Genomic DNA, 16,343 nt, shown 5'->3' on the forward strand with positions numbered 1-16,343 from the left:
CTTTCAGGAGTGCTAGTCCTGCAAGGTACACAGGAGAGCTTCTGCAAAGTTTGAAAGGTAGGAAACAAGGTTCTGGCGGAAGTAAAGCTGTGAGGACGGGGTGTGAGTCACGTTTGGGTAGCTCAGATGGTACAGCACTTGCCCATGAAAGGCAAAGTTCCCGAGTTCGAGTCTTGGTCCGGCACACAGTTTTAATCTGCCAGGAAGTTTCATATCAGCGCACACTCCACTGCAGAGTGAAAATCTCATTCAAGTGACTAAAAGTTTTTGTGCTTGTAATTCTTTGGTATTTTTCATGATTACTTAAGTCTTATAAGTGTTCTATCTGAATTATGTTGCTAAGGTTTTTGCTGATGAAGGTGTCTTCCTGTTCAGGTGTATTTTTGCTTCTGATGAAGGTATATTTAGATATACTGAAACCATGGCCAAGGATTTTAATAAATATTTATTCTGCAACTGGTTGGCTGTTATCATTTACCGTGAAGATTTTCAACAGTTGCTGCTTCAGCTATGTTTAAAATTTTGAAATTTTGGAATTGTTACACTAACTTTCCAATATATCTATTTCTTGCTTCTTCTTTTTTACACAATCACAATACAAGACACAAAAATAAATTTCACATGGATTTTGCCTCCTTGTCTAGGGTTCAGAATGGATTTATGTACTTCCATGAAAATTTACTTAACATATTCTTGTCTCACATAAAGCATAAACTGGGGAATCCCTGCCAATTCAAAAGAAAATTAAAAATGTGCCTCTTTAGCTACTCTTTCTCTTTATTCAAGGATTGAAAAATCATGTTAGATGCATAGCAAGTAGCAATGTTTGTTGCAAAGTTGCATGACAGGTATTGAAGTACATTAAAAAGTACTCTGTATTTACAAATCCTGACAAATATTTTGTTTGAAATATACCACTGTAATCAAGTAAATATCAAGCTATCAATAGCAGATAAACAGCAGCTACCTAGCATAACAGAGACGACAGCAGCAGCTCCCCCCCCCCCCCCCCCCCCCCCCTCCCACGCCACTACCCATACAAAGTAGCAGCTTTTGTTTTAATTCCGTTGATTATGTCATTGGCATAAGACAAGCATGAATAGCTTTTACCAGTATAGTGATAGCTTATTGTTGATACAGTATACAGATTAAGTTTCTTTGTCTTTTGTTAATATACATCTTGATGCATTCCACAACCCTGAAGGTTCTCCTTGTTGATGAAATCTATAGAACTTATAAATGAATGACTTCTTTGGTGCTTCTTTTTTAAATAACTGACATTATTATTCTTGCTTCCAGGAGAAGAATTAACACTTTTTACTGATATGGATTACCGCACTGAATACAAATATGGAGGCATTTAAACAGTTTCCTTGGTAAAGCTTTGTCATCGACAATGAAACTATATCATGTGGTATGTGTTTGCTGTTTTTAACTAAAGTTTCTGATATACTTACCATTCTGCCTCTTCTCACTCCTCCCCCCCCCCTCCCCCCCCCCCCCCTCTGCCCCCTAAACACTGGATATTCAGGAAATTCTGCCACCTTAGGCCCTCTGCTTCATAAAATATCTCAAAAATTATGGATCCATGTGACACACTGCCTACACTATCCTAGATGAAAACAGAGCTTAGTGTCTGTTTGAATAAATTTCCATCTAGACAATTTTTTGATTAAAACAATGTAAAATCTGGAATGAAATACGAAATTTTCTTTGTTTACTTCGTGATCAGCACACTCACATGTAACTAGTTCCTGTAGTTCGCTGTGGTTTATATTTATTAAATTATTGATGCCTTACACAAGAATGTGGCTTGGTGGACTAGTGAGTAAGTTAGAAAAGGTATGGCATTCAACTCCTCTTAAGATTTTTCCTGTCACAGAGTGCTTCTTTCACTGCTAACAGTGATTTGTTAATGATAAAAATGCCCAATTTCACTAAGGCTTGGAGACAGCACCAAACTGCATGTCTACCTTTAACTGACAGAACAAGTCAGTTCTAAGGCAATAGAAAGACAAGGGTATTCCACTTCTATTACAACCATCCCGCCCCCGGTGGCTGAGTGGTCAGTGTGACACAATGTCAATCCTAAGGGCCTGCGTTTGATTCCCGGCTGGGTCAGAGATTTTCTCCACTCCCCATCGACGCACAAGTCACCGACGTGGAGTCAAATCGAAAGACTTGCACTCAGCGAACGGTCTACACGATGGGAGGCCCTAGTCACATGACATTTACATTTTAATACAACCATGTCTGATAAAGCATTGTGGTGTTCAAAACAACCTGCAGACAGCAGACAGCATTACTTATTTTTAGAATAACAAATATACAGCAAAAATTCTTCGTGGCCTTCGCAATTACACTACCAACTCAACTGACTCTACACTTGCCAATACTTCCTCTTATCGTCCTCTTCCTCCCTAGGCCAACATTAAGATTGTACCATGATTGCTACCACTACTGGATGTGGTTCTCACTGATGTGAATACATAGTCCTCTCTTGTTTGTCGTACTAATAAATAAGTGAACAAAGCAAAGACTCAGGGCTTAGAAGAGTGTAGTCAACTCAGTAGCAATATAGCTTGTCACTGACCCTACTTGATCCTTCAGCCTTCATACTGAAAGTTCAGATGGAAAATTTATTGTGGTTATGTGTATATGAGTTGCCAATACTACAGTGTTCAAATTGATGGAATGTTAATTTGATGGCAAAACTTTTGTCCTAATTAAAACAAAAACACAAGGAACAAAATGTTGAAGAATTCTGCACTTACACTAAGTATATGCAACAAAGATAATGAAAACTGGTACAATCACAAATGATAGTGAATTTATATAAGACTGTTTTGTAAATTAATGTGACAGTGACCTTTTCAAGTTTTCCATCTGTTCTATGATCCTGCTGAATGCTGTTGAAGATCCAAATCTGACTGATATAACAATGAAAATAATCAGTTATTGATAATAGAACGTAAATGGACAGATAAAAAACCTACTCACCAAGTGGTAGCAAGGGAACACATACACAACAGGATTAAACTTTCACAAGCTTTCGGAGCCAATGGCTCCTTCTGGCAGGAGAGTTGAAGGGGAAGGAAGAGGGGTGAAGGAAAATGACTGGAGATATTTAGGAAAAGGGGTACAGTTTAGAAAAGTCACCCAGGGAAGACTTACCAGACAGGATGAGAAGTAAAGACTGATTGTTGGGGACTGCAGCAGATGAGATTTGAAAACCTGAGAGCTTAAAGGTAGAAGGTAGGGTAATATGCAAGACAGAGATTAATACTAAAACATCATGCACAAGCTAGTGAGAGTGAAAAGTTTACTGCAGTGTATAACAATGAAAACAATCAATTATTTATAAAATTATTTTTTGTATAGATTAAAAATCTACTCAGAAAGTGGCGGCAGAACACACACATAAAAAACTGTAGTGGCTGGCAACCTTTCAGAGCCCGTCGCTCATTCTTCAGGCAGAACGGTTGGAGGGGAAGGAAGAAGGATGAAGGAAAAGGACTGGAGAGGTCTAGGAAAAGGGGCAGATTTTGGGAAAGTCACACAGAACTGCAGGTCAGGGGAGACTTACCATATAGGATGAGAAGGAAAAACTGATCGTTGGGGACTGGATCGGACGAGATTTGAAAATCTGAGAGGTTAAAAGTGGAAGACAGGGTATTATGCAAGACGAAGATTACTACTGAAACATTGTGCACAAATTAATAAGAGTGGGAAGCTAAATGCATTGTACGTAACATAGGTGTAAGGGGAGGGCAGTGAAAAATAAGACGGTAAAGACAATGAAAGATGTAGAAAACTAATATGGAGTGAAGCAAAGTGTAGTTACAATGCAGAAAAGCTGAGAGGGAAGAAATCAATGTAAATTAAGGCCAGGTGGGTGGCAAGAACCAAGGACATGTTGTAGTGCTAGTTCCCACCTGCAGAGTTCTGAGAAACTGGTGTCTGGGGGAAGAATCCAGATGGCGCACGTGGTGAAACAGGGTGCTGAGGTCACAAATGTCACGTTGTACAGCATGCTCTGCAACAGGATATTGCGAGTTGCCAGTATACACCCTCTGCCTATGCCCATTCATCCTTATTGATAACTTGTTGGTAGTAATGCCGAAGTAAAAGGCTGAACAGTGTTTACATAACAGCTGATATATGATGTGTTGTTACACAGCTGGCTCTCCCTTTGGTAGTATATGTTTTGCCAGTTACAGGGTTGCTTGGTGGTGGTAGGAGGGTGTATAGGGCAAGTCTTACATGGGGGATGGTCACAGGGGTAGGAGACATAGGGCAGGGAGATGGGTGCAGAAGGAGCATAATGTCTGACAAGGATATTGCAGAGATTGGGAGGGTGACAAAAAGCTATTCTAGGTGCAGTGGGCAAAATCTCAGACAGAATGGATCTCATTTCAGGGCAGGATTTTAGAAATTCATGGCCTTGTTGAAGTAGCTGATTGACACATTCAAGACCATTATAATACTGGATGACAAGTGGTGTGCTCCAAAGTTGTATTTTGGAGGGAACAACAGTACCAGGCTTGGAAGTGATGGCCCGGGAACTCTGCTTTTGGACTAGACTGTTGGGATAATTATGTCCAGTGAAGGCTGAAGTGAGAGTGGTGGTGTATTGCTGTAAAGAGCCTGCATCTGAACTAATATAGTTGCCTCAAATGTCAAGGCTGTATGAAAGGGGACATTTGACATGGAAACAATGGGAACTGTCAAAATGTAAGTACTGTTGTTTGTTAGTGGGTTTGATGTGGACAGAAATGTGTAGCTGGCCTTTGGTGAGGATGAGATCAACATCATGGAAAGTGGCATGGGATTTGGAATAGGACCATGTGAAACTTAACTGGTCCCAGGAATTTTAACAGATGATTCCATACAGAATACGATGCTGTTCCCAACAATCAGGCTTTCCTTCTCATCCCCTCTGGTAAGTCTCACCTGACCTGGGGTTCTGGGTGACTTTTATAAACTGTACCCCTTTCCCTAAAGCTCTCCAATCCTTTTCTTTCACCCCTCTTCCATCCCCTTCAACTCTTCCACCAGAAGAAGGAGCCATTGGCTCTAAAAGCTTGTGAAAGTTAAACCCTTTTGTGTATGTGTTCCCCTGCTGCCACGTGGTGAATAGATTTTTTTAATTTTCCAATTTACATTAAAAATACTGAAACATTTCAGATTATGGTACAAATGTAACTAGAGGACCAATACTTGACTGGAAACTAAACAATTTACAACAGGAACAAGTTTCAGCAATATGATTATCATTGTATGAAGCAGAAAATACATGTAAAATTGTTGACATATACTTAACTGGAAACTAAGCAACTTACAACAGGAACAAGTTTCAGCAATAAAATTACCATTGTATGAAGCAGAATATACATGTAAAATTGTTGACATATGGTCAAGATGCAAAATGAGTTTTTACAAACTGGCTTGAGGTTAACCTCAATCCAATACATTAGCATGTTTGAAATTTTTTGGAGTTAATAGCTATGATCATGTGGCCACAATGCTAGATGAAATTCATAGAGAATTCATTTTAGACCCAATTGATTGCAGCAGTGTCTAATAACAGTAGCAATTTTGCAAAAGCTTTTACAGAATCTGATGTGTCCAATAGTAGTCCAATGAAGTCAGAGGAAGAGGAATACACGAATGCTGAAGACAATGCAAGTGACTTTGGTGAAGATGATCATCTAGAAGTATCACAGAAATTTCCAATCTGGTACAACATAGATATCACTGGATATTACATCCAATTACCATCACATTTTCCATACAATGTACATGCATGAAATTTGTTTGCTATGAATGAAGCTAAATTGTGTCCTTCAGAATCTTGATTAATTTAAAAAACACATAGCATTAACAAAAAAATTTTTTAAAACTACAGAACTGTAATTTTTGTGGAATGCTACTGGTTATCCAAAGTCATTAAAGATAGAACGAAATTTTCACTCTGCAGTGGAGTATACCCTGATATGAAACTTCCTGGCAGATTAAAACTGTGTGCCAGACCAAGACTCAAACTCGGGACCTTTGCCTTTCGCGAGCAAGTGCTCTACCATCTGAGCGACCCCAGCACGACTCACAAGCCGTCCTCACAGCTCTAATTCTGCCAGTACCTCGTCTCCTACCTTCCAAACTTCACAGAAGCTCTCCTGTGTACCTTGCAGAACTAGCACTCCTGGAAGAAAGGATACTGCAGAGACATGGCTTTGCCACAGCCTGGGGGATGTTTCCAGAATGAAATTTTCACTCTGCAGCAGAGTGTGTGCTGATATGAAACTTACTTTATTTTCATATTGGCCACTAAAGCAAATCTTTAAATTTTCTGTACTGATGTCTGAAAAGGATTTATTCTGAAAACTATCCCAGAAGCAGTAGAAAGTACAATAAGAAAACTGATGAGCACAATATACGAAGTATGCCTTACTTTTTTGTCAGATATCCTTTGTTGCAGGGGCAACAGTCTGGATGATTGACTGATCTGGCCTTGTAATACTAACCAAAATGACCTTGCTGTGCTGGTACTGTGAACGGCTGAAAGCAAGGGGAAACTACAGCCGTAATTTTTCCCGAGGGCATGCAGCTTTACTGTATGGTTAAATGATGAAGGCATCCTCTTGGGTAAAGTATTCCGGAGGTAAAATAGATCCCCATTCGGATCTCTGGGCGGAGACTACTCAAGAGGACGTCGTTATCAGGAGAAAAAAAACTGGCGTTCTGCGGATCGGAGCGTGGAATGTCAGATCCCTTAATCGGGCAGGTAGGTTAGAAAACTTAAAAAGGGAAATGGATAGGTTAAAGTTAGATATAGTTTGAATTAGTGAAGTTCGGTGGCGGGAGGAACAAGACTTTTGGTCAGGTGAATACAGGGCTATAAATACAAAATCAAATAGGGGTAATGCAGGAGTAGGTTTAATAATGAACAAAAAGATAGGACTGTGGGTAAGCTACTACAAACAGCATAGTGAACGCATTATTGTGGCCAAGATAGACACGAAGCCAACACCTACTACAGTAGTACAAGTTTATATGCCAACTAGCTCTGCAGATGATGAAGAAATTTATGAAATGTATGATGAAATAAGAGAAATTATTCAGATAGTGAAGGGAGACGAAAATTTAATAGTCATGGGTGACTGGAATTTGAGAGCAGGAAAAGGGAGAAAAGGATACATAGTAGGTGAATATGGATTGGGGCTAAGAAATGAAAGAGGAAGCCGTCTGGTAGAATTTTGCACAGAGCATAACTTAATCTTAGCTAACACTTGGTTCAAGAACCATAAAAGAAGGTTGTACACATGGAAGAATCCTGAAAATACTAGAAGGTATCAGATAGATTATATAATGGTAAGACAGAGATTTAGGAACCAGGTATTAAATTGTAAGACATTTCCAGAGGCAGATGTGGACTCTGACCACAATCTATTGATTATGAACTGTAGATTAAAACTGAAGAAACTGCAAAAAGGTGGGAATTTAAGGAAATGGGATCTGGATAAACTGAAAGAACCAGAGGTTCTACAGAGTTTCAGGGTGAGCATAAAGGAACAATTGACAGGAATGGAGGAAAGAAATACAGTAGAAGCAGAATGGGTAGCTTTGAGGAATGAAATAGTGAAGGCAGCAGAGGATCAAGTAGGTAAAAAGACAAGGGCTAGTAGAAATCCTTGGGTAACAGAAGAGATACTGAATTTAATTGATGAAAGGAGAAAATACAAAAATGCAGCAAGTGGAGCAGGCAAAAAGGAATACAAAAGTCTCAAAAATGAGGACGACAGGAAGTGCAAAATGGCAAAGCAGGGATGGCTAGAGGACAAATGTAAGGATGTAGAGGCTTATCTCACTAGGGGTAAGATAGATACTGCCTACAGGAAAATTAAAGAGACCTTTGGAGAAAGGAGAACCACTTGCATGATATCAAGATCTTAGATGGAAACCCAGTTCTAAGCAAAGAAGGGAAAGCAGAAAGGTGGAAGGAGTATATAGAGGGCCTATACAAGGGCGATGTACTTGAGGACAATATTGTGGAAATGGAAGAGAATGTAGATGAAGATGAAATGGGAGATATGATAATGTGTGAAGAATTTGACAGAGCACTGAAAGACCTGAGTCGAAACAAGGCCCCGGGAGTAGACAACATTCCATTAGAACTACTGACGACCTTGGGAGAGCCAGTCCTGATAAAACTCTACCATCTGGTGAGCAAGATGTATGAGACAGGCGAAATACCCTCAGACTTCAAGAAGAATATAATAATTCCAATCCCAAAGAAAGCAGGTGCTGACAGATGTGAAAATTACCGAACAATCAGTTTAATAAGTCATGGATGCAAAATACTAACGCGAATTCTTTACAGACGAATGGAAAAACTGGTAGAAGCCGACCTCGGGGTAGATCAGTTTGGATTCTGTAGAAGTATTGGAACACATGAGGCAATACTGACCCTACGACTTATCTTAGAAGCTAGATTAAGGAAAGGCAAAACTACGTTTCTAGCATTTGTAGACTTAGAGAAAGCTTTTGACAATGTTGACTGGAATACTTTCTTTCAAATTCTAAAGGTGGCAGGAGTAAAATACAGGGAACGAAAGGCTAATTACAATTTGTACAGAAACCAGATGGCAGTTATAAGAGTCAAGGGACATGAAAGGAAAGCAGTGGTTGGGAAGGGAGTGAGACAGGGTTGTAGCCTTTCCCCAATGTTATTCAATCTGTATATTGAGCAAGCAGTAAAGGAAACAAAAGAAAAATTCGGAGTAGGTATTAAGATCCATGGAGAAGAAATAAAAACTTTGAGGTTCGCCGATGACATTGTAATTCTGTCAGAGACAGCAAAGGACTTGGAAGAGCAGTTGAGCGGAATGGACAGTGTCTTGAAAGGAGGATATAAGATTAACATCAACAAAAGCAAAACGAGGATAATGGAATGTAGTCGAATTAAGTCGGGTGATGCTGAGGGAATTAGATTAGGAAATGAGACACTTAAGATAGAAAATGAGTTTTGCTATTTGGGGAGCAAAATAACTGATGATGGTCGAAGTAGAGAGGATATAAAATGTAGACTGGCAATGGCAAGGAAAGCATTTCTGAAGAAGAGAAATTTGTTAACATCGAGTATAGATTTAAGTGTCAGGAAGTCGTTTCTGAAAGTATTTGTATGGAGTGTAGCCATGTATGGAAGTGAAACATGGACGATAAATAGTTTGGACATGAAGAGAATAGAAACTTGTGGTGCTACAGACAAATGCTGAAGATTAGATGGGTAGATCACATAACTAATGAGGAGGTATTGAATAGAATTGGGGAGAAGAGGAGTTTGTGGCACAACTTGACAAGAAGAAGGGACCGGTTGGTAGGACATGTTCTGAGGCATCAGGGAATCACAAATTTAGCATTGGAGGGCAGCGTGGAGGGTAAAAATTGTAGAGGGAGACTAAGAGATGAATACACTAAGCAGATTCAGAAGGATTTAGGTTGCAGTAAGTACTGGGAGATGAAGAGGCTTGCACAGGATAGAGTAGCATGGAGAGCAGCATCAAACCAGTCTCAGGACTGAAGACCACAACAACAACAATCATTCATGGCGTTATTCATAATATCCAAGTAACAGGTTTTATTTGTTACATTTCATACATATGCCAAAATTCCTATTTTGCTTTGACAGATCGGTCTGCCGCTGTGGTTGCCCCGGTTGCTGCCCGCAGTGGGGCTGAGCACTCACCTGTGGTTGATTGGGAGGTCGTTCCAAGGCGTGGCAGGCAGCGAAAGATGTCCCTGGAGGCTGATCAGAAAACCTCCCCGGTGTGTCTGACAAACAGGTTTCAGGTGCTGTCTCTCGCTGAGCCAGATGCAGCAGCCTGCCCTGTTTCAGAGGATGATTCTCAGCCTTCAAGGTCCGGGCAATCGCAGAGGGTGGGCTTATTGGTAGTTGGGAGCTCCAATGTCAGGCACGTAATGGGGCCCCTTAGGGATATGGCGGCTAAGGAGGGGAAGAATCCAGTGTGCACTCCGTGTGCATTCCGGGTGGAGTCATTCCTGATGTGGAAAGGGTCCTTTCAGATGCCATGAAGAGCACAGGGTGCAACAAACTGCAGGTGGTGGCACATGTCGGCATTAATGATGTGTATCGCTTCGGATCTGAGGAAACTCTCTCTGGATTCCAGCGGCTATCTGATTTGGTGACAGCTGCCAATCTTGCTTACAAGATGAAGGCAGTGCTCACCATCTGCAGCATCGTTGACAGAACCGACTGCGGATCTTTGGTGCAGAGCCAGGTGGAGGGTCTGAATCAGAGGCTCAGATGGTTTTGCGACCATGTTGGCTGCAGATTCCTTGACTTGCGCCATAGGGTAGTGGGGTTTTGGGTTCCGCTGAATAGGTCAGGAGTTCACAACACTCAGCTGGTGGCTACACAGGTAGCGGAGGCTGTGTGGCGTAGACTGGGCGCTTTTTTTTGGTTAGAAGGCCTCGGGAAAGTACGGGGTGGGCTGCAATCTCAAAGGGTGCATGGCAAATACAGGACGTGCTTGGATCAAGGAACAGTCAGAATTGTAGTTGTAAATTGTTGTAGTTGTGCTGGGAAAGTCCCTGAGCTTCAAGCGCTAATAGAAAGCACAGAAGCTGAAATTGTTATAGGTACAGAAAGCTGGCTAAAGCCTGAATTAAGTTCTGCTGAAATTTTTACAAAGTCTCAGACAGTGTTCAGGAAAGATAGATTAGGCAGAATTGGTGGTGGAGTGTTTGTGTCTGTCAGTAGTGGTTTATCTTGTAGTGAAGTCGAAGTAGATACTCCGTGCGAATTGGTATGGGTGGAGGTTATACTTAACAGCCGAACTAAGTTAATAATTGGCTCCTTCTACCGACCCCCAGACTCCGATGATATAGTTGCTGAACAGTTCAGAGAAAATTTGAGTCTCGTAACAAATAAATACCCCACTCATACGGTTATAGTTGGTGCGGACTTCAACCTTCCTTCGATATGTTGGAAAAAATACTTGTTCAAAACCGGTGGTAGGCAGAAAACATCTTCCGAGATGGTCCTAAATGCTTTCTCCGAAAATTATTTCGAGCAGTTAGTCCACGAACCAACGCGAATTGTAAATGGTTGTGAAAGCACACTTGACCTCTTAGCCACAAACAATCTAGAGCTAATAGAGAGCATCACGACTGATACAGGGATTAGTGATCACAAGGTCGTTATAGCTAGGCTCAATACCGTTTCTTCCAAATCCACCAGAAACAAATGCAAAATAATTTTATTTAAAAAAGTGGATAAAGTGTCACTAGAAGCCTTCCTAAGAGACAATCTCCATTCCTTCTGAACTGACTATGCAAATGTAGACGAGATGTGGCTCAAATTCAAAGATATAGTAGCAACAGCAATTGAGAGATTCATACCTCATAAATTGGTAAGAGATGGAACTGATCCCCCATGGTACACAAAACAGGTCAGAATGCTGTTGCAGAGGCAATGGAAAAAGCATGCGAAGTTCAGAAGAACGCGAAATCCCGAAGATTGGCTAAAATTTACAGACGCGCGAAATTTGGCACGGACTTCAATGTGAGATGCCTTTAATAGGTTCCACAACAAAACATTGTCTCAAAATTTGGCAGAAAATCTGAAGAAATTCTTGTCGTATGTAAAGTACACAAGCGGCAAGACGCAGTCAATACCTTCGCTGCGCAGTGCTGATGGTACTGTTACCGACGACTGTGCCGCTAAAGCGGAGTTATTGAATGCAGTTTTCCGAAATTCCTTCACCAGGGAAGGCGAATGGAATATTCCAGAATTTGAAACACAAACAGCTGCTAGCATGAGTTTCTTAGAAGTAGATACCTTAGGGGTTGCGAAGCAACTCAAATCGCTTGATACGGGCAAGTCTTCAGGTCCAGATTGTATACTGATTAGGTTCCTTTCAGAGTACACTGATACAATAGCTCCCTACTTAGCAATCATATACAACCACTCACTCACCGATAGATTTGTACCTGCAGATTGGAAAATTGTGCAGGTCGCACCAGTGTTTAAGAAGGGTAGTAGGAATAATCCATCGAACTACAGACCTATATCATTGATGTCGGTTTGCAGTAGGGTTTTGGAGCATATACTGTATTCAAACATTATGAATCACCTCGAAGGGAAAGATCAATTGATTCGTAAACAGCATGGTTTCAGAAAACATCGTTCTTGTGCAACACAGCTGGCTCTTTATTCGCACGAAGTAATGGCCGCTATCGATAGGGGCTCTCAAGTTGATTCCGTATTTCTAGATTTCCGGAAAGCTTTTGACACCGTTCCTCACAAGCAACTTCTAATCAAGCTGTGGTCCTATGGAGTATTGTCTCAGTTTTGCAACTGGATTTGTGATTTCCTGTCAGGAAGGTCGCAGTTCGTAGTAATAGATGGCAAATCATAAAACTGAAGTGATATCAGATGTTCCCCAGGGAAGCGTCCTGGGACCTCTGCTGTTACTGATCTATACAAATGACCTGGGTGACAATCTGAGCAGTTCTCTTAGGTTGTTCGCAGATGATGCTGTAATTTACCGTCTAGTAAGGGCATCCGTAGACCAGTATCAGTTGCAAAGCGATTTAGAAAAAGATTGCTGTATGGTGCGGCAGGTGGCAGTTGACGCTAAATAACGAAAAGTGTGAGGTGATACACATGAGTTCGAAAAGAAATCCGTTGGAATTTGATTACTCGATAAATAGTACAATTCTCAAGGCTGTCAATTCAACTAAGTACCTGGGTGTAAAAATTACGAACAACTTCAGCTGGAAAGACCACATAGATAATATTGTGGGGAAAGCGAGCCAAAGATTGCATTTCATTGGCAGGACACTTAGAAGAAGCAACAAGTCCACTAAAGAGACAGCTTACACTACACTCGTTCGTCCTCTGTTAGAATATTGCTGTGCGGTGTGGGATCCTTACCAGGTGGGATTGACGGGGGACATCGAAAGGGTGCAAAAAAGGGCAGCTCGTTTTGTATTATCACGTAATAGGGGAGAGAGTGTGGCAGATATGATACGCGAGTTGGGATGGAAGTCATTAAAGCAAAGACGTTTTTCGTCGTGGCGAGATCTATTTACGAAATTTCAGTCACCAACTTTCTCTTCCAAATGCGAAAATATTTTGTTGAGCCCAACCTACATAGGTAGGAATGGTCATCAAAATAAAATAAGAGAAATCAGAGCTCGAACAGAAAGGTTTAGGTGTTCGTTTTTCCCGCGCGCTGTTTGGGAGTGGAATGGTAGGGAGATAGTATGCTTGTGGTTTGATGAACCCTCTGCCAAGCACTTAAATGTGCATTGCAGAGTAATCATGTAGATGTAGATGTAGATGTAGAAGTATATTGTCCCAATATATACCATAACTCTTACCTCATTGAGGACAAGTTATCATCCACATTCCAATTAACAAGATAATTATAATCTCAGTACCAGTAATCTCTACCTTGTGGATGATATAAAATACAAATGATTATGAAGCATCAACACATCAAACCCATAGAACTCTATCATTGGGTACGAATGTCTGAAATTACTGCATTCTTTTCTAATTACCATATAATGAAATCATGTAATGCAATGTTACTTATTTTCATCTGTTAGCCAAAATACCTGCTATTATGATATTGCAGTGCTGTGTTGTTAAGAATGATGCAATGTTCCTTCGGACATGCGTGGATGCATAAATACAGCCACTGGTCCAAACGTCGATACCAGCCAGTGACTAGCAATTAAAATGTCCTCCCCTTTACAGCAATTACATAATGTGTGTACAAGTACAGGTTGTGATGCAGGAACGATGATGTGTGGTAGTCTGGATATGGGCATGAGTTGTGCACAGATAGCCGAAGCAGTTAAAGTGGAAAATTCAGGTTCAAGTCCCAGTCCAGTATGAATTTGCATTGTCATCTTTCCCTTATACAGCTGACAGTTGTTTGTATGTACTGAAAGTCACTAATTTTCAAATTAATTAAGACAATTTGTGGAATTATGCAATGCAAAGCATGACAACAGATCATCAAAATCTGCTTTCTATATAAAAGACAGAACTACCATAAACACTAATAAAATTGTCTATTCAAGTATATATCAAAAACATGACTGGAAAGCTGTGCTTAATTTCATCTTCATATAATTAAGAAAACTATGAAATGCGTTGTTGATTCTGGTTATTTGATGTAAACTTCTGTGATAACAGTGTTTTATGGCTGAACAGTATGTCTGAAACTGATCAGAATATTTGAAACAATTTTGTAATCACGTCAAATTAACTTGATGTCATACTTTTTAATTGTAATATCTAAAAATTGTGTTGCTAACAAGTGAGTAATTGTTGAAAAGCCTGTATAACAGTGATAGTTGGCTCACTAGAGAGCACTGTTGATCAGAGGTTTTTGACGGATCGCCTGTGCCACTTTGTGCAATAAAAATGCAATGAAAAGTGTAAGGTTGTATCTTTTACTTAATCCATATAACATGCTTCAGCATGGACTTTAGATCCGAATCCTGTTCTTGAGAAGAATTCTAGGACAATGAGCAGACGACAAGATAAATACCTGAATTACATCACCCTTATGAACTGGTCACATTTTATAATTTTTAAAACTACATGGTCAAAAACAAAAATACATTTTGTTCAGAAAAAGAAGATGTAGTGTCCCACCCTGCAGCTCTCAGTCCTGTGCTGCAAGTCCAGACAGTCACAATCTACATTGGCACAGAACTGCCAGTCTTCTATATAGGCTTTGCATTTGACTCAAAACCTGCAGAAATTTCTTGGAATAAGAGTGTATTAATCTGGTTTGTTTATTGGACAAAGTGTTTAACTCAGACGATTTCTTTACTTAGTTATATTCAAATAATCTTCTCACAAACATCACATAACCAAACAATGTTTTCACGAAGTGTGGTAAGGCAAGTGATTCGCTGTTCAGTATCAGATACAATTGATCAACAGATGACAAAAAACTAAAAATAACAACATAAAGTGCAGACGCAAACATTAATAGGACTTATCTAATAATTTCTAAAATAATTATAGTTTGTACAAAATCAAATGGTTTTAGTGTTTCCCTTGTTAGGAGCTAAAGTCAGTGCATGAGGACAAAAAATTACAAACATGTCACAGAAGAGAAAAATGTTACCATAACTTTGAGTCCTGGTGGACAAATTTTTTTACCAAACGATGGCAACATCACAAATTGTTCTTCCCTTATGCTACTCATCTTCCTGCATTTTTCCCTGCACAACAGTTGTACTTTAGCTTCTGACAGAGGATGCTGTAATGAAAACTTCAGATATGTCTTTTGTAGGTATTTTATGATACTTATGGACCTTACCACTATTCTTGCTTTATAAAGTAGACTAGAAAACACTAAATCTCTCTCTCTCTCTCTCTCTGCCCATTATTTGTGAAGTTATATGAATGACTTTTTGTCTCTAATATCAGAATAATAATGAAACAGGCGAGATATACTAATCATTACAGTGATGCTAAGACAGTGTAAGAAGAAATAAAAAAGTTGATCTAAATACCTTTGAATGTGTATGGTGATGATGCAACATTTCTGCCTTTGTATTTTACACTTATTTTCAAATTTAAGCAAGTATGATACAGTTTGTATCTCACAATGTAGCTCCCATCTTTCCTATCAAGTATATTAACCCAAACCCGACAATATTTGAATTCTGAATCTCCAGTTATATCAACTGAGAAAACATCTCCTTGGGAAGACTGAAACCTAATAACAAAGAAGGCTACCAATAATCATAATAGTAATGAGACACTCAGTAGCAAGAATGGTAACACTGACACCTAAAACTGTGGCAACAAAACACTATGGTAGTAGCACAATAAATATCATGGCATATTGTTTATTTTCACTTTATGTAACAGTTAATGATATATACAAATTAATTTCAGAAGTATCTAAAAGAAACCATACGACTGTCCTATGACATTATATAAACATCAAAAGTTTTCCAAAACACACTTACAAAAAGAAACACACACACACACACACACACACACACACACACACACACAATAATACACGAGCATGTGCACTCGCTTATGGTTTTCGGCATATGGCACGTGCAGTGTAACTAAACTAATTGCAGGATACCAATGACTTTCTTCCTGCAAAATGCTGATCATCATACTCTTATTATTTTTATGTTGCAGTATTATTGAAGTATGCATTACACAAAAGTCATAGCTGTAGAAATTCCTCTGTAGACCACTTATATAGATCAGAAGATTTAAATGACCAACAAATTCTCAGTTCAGACACGGCACTTTAAGCTCC

At 39.8% G+C, this 16,343-nt stretch overlaps 1 protein-coding gene across 1 annotated transcript in view; it reads right to left on the reverse strand.

The window, feature by feature from the left end:
• Positions 1-16,343, reverse strand: part of LOC124595889 (protein O-glucosyltransferase 2-like) — a 96,620-nt gene that overhangs the window by 35,079 nt on the left and 45,198 nt on the right. The window contains exon 2 of the mRNA XM_047134797.1: positions 15,571-15,776. Within this exon, the coding sequence (XP_046990753.1) occupies positions 15,571-15,776 (206 nt within the window). The remainder of the gene's footprint in view (positions 1-15,570; positions 15,777-16,343) is intronic.

The sequence above is a fragment of the Schistocerca americana genome, chromosome 2 (assembly GCF_021461395.2).
Source record: "Schistocerca americana isolate TAMUIC-IGC-003095 chromosome 2, iqSchAmer2.1, whole genome shotgun sequence".
Lineage (NCBI taxonomy): Eukaryota > Metazoa > Arthropoda > Insecta > Orthoptera > Acrididae > Schistocerca > Schistocerca americana.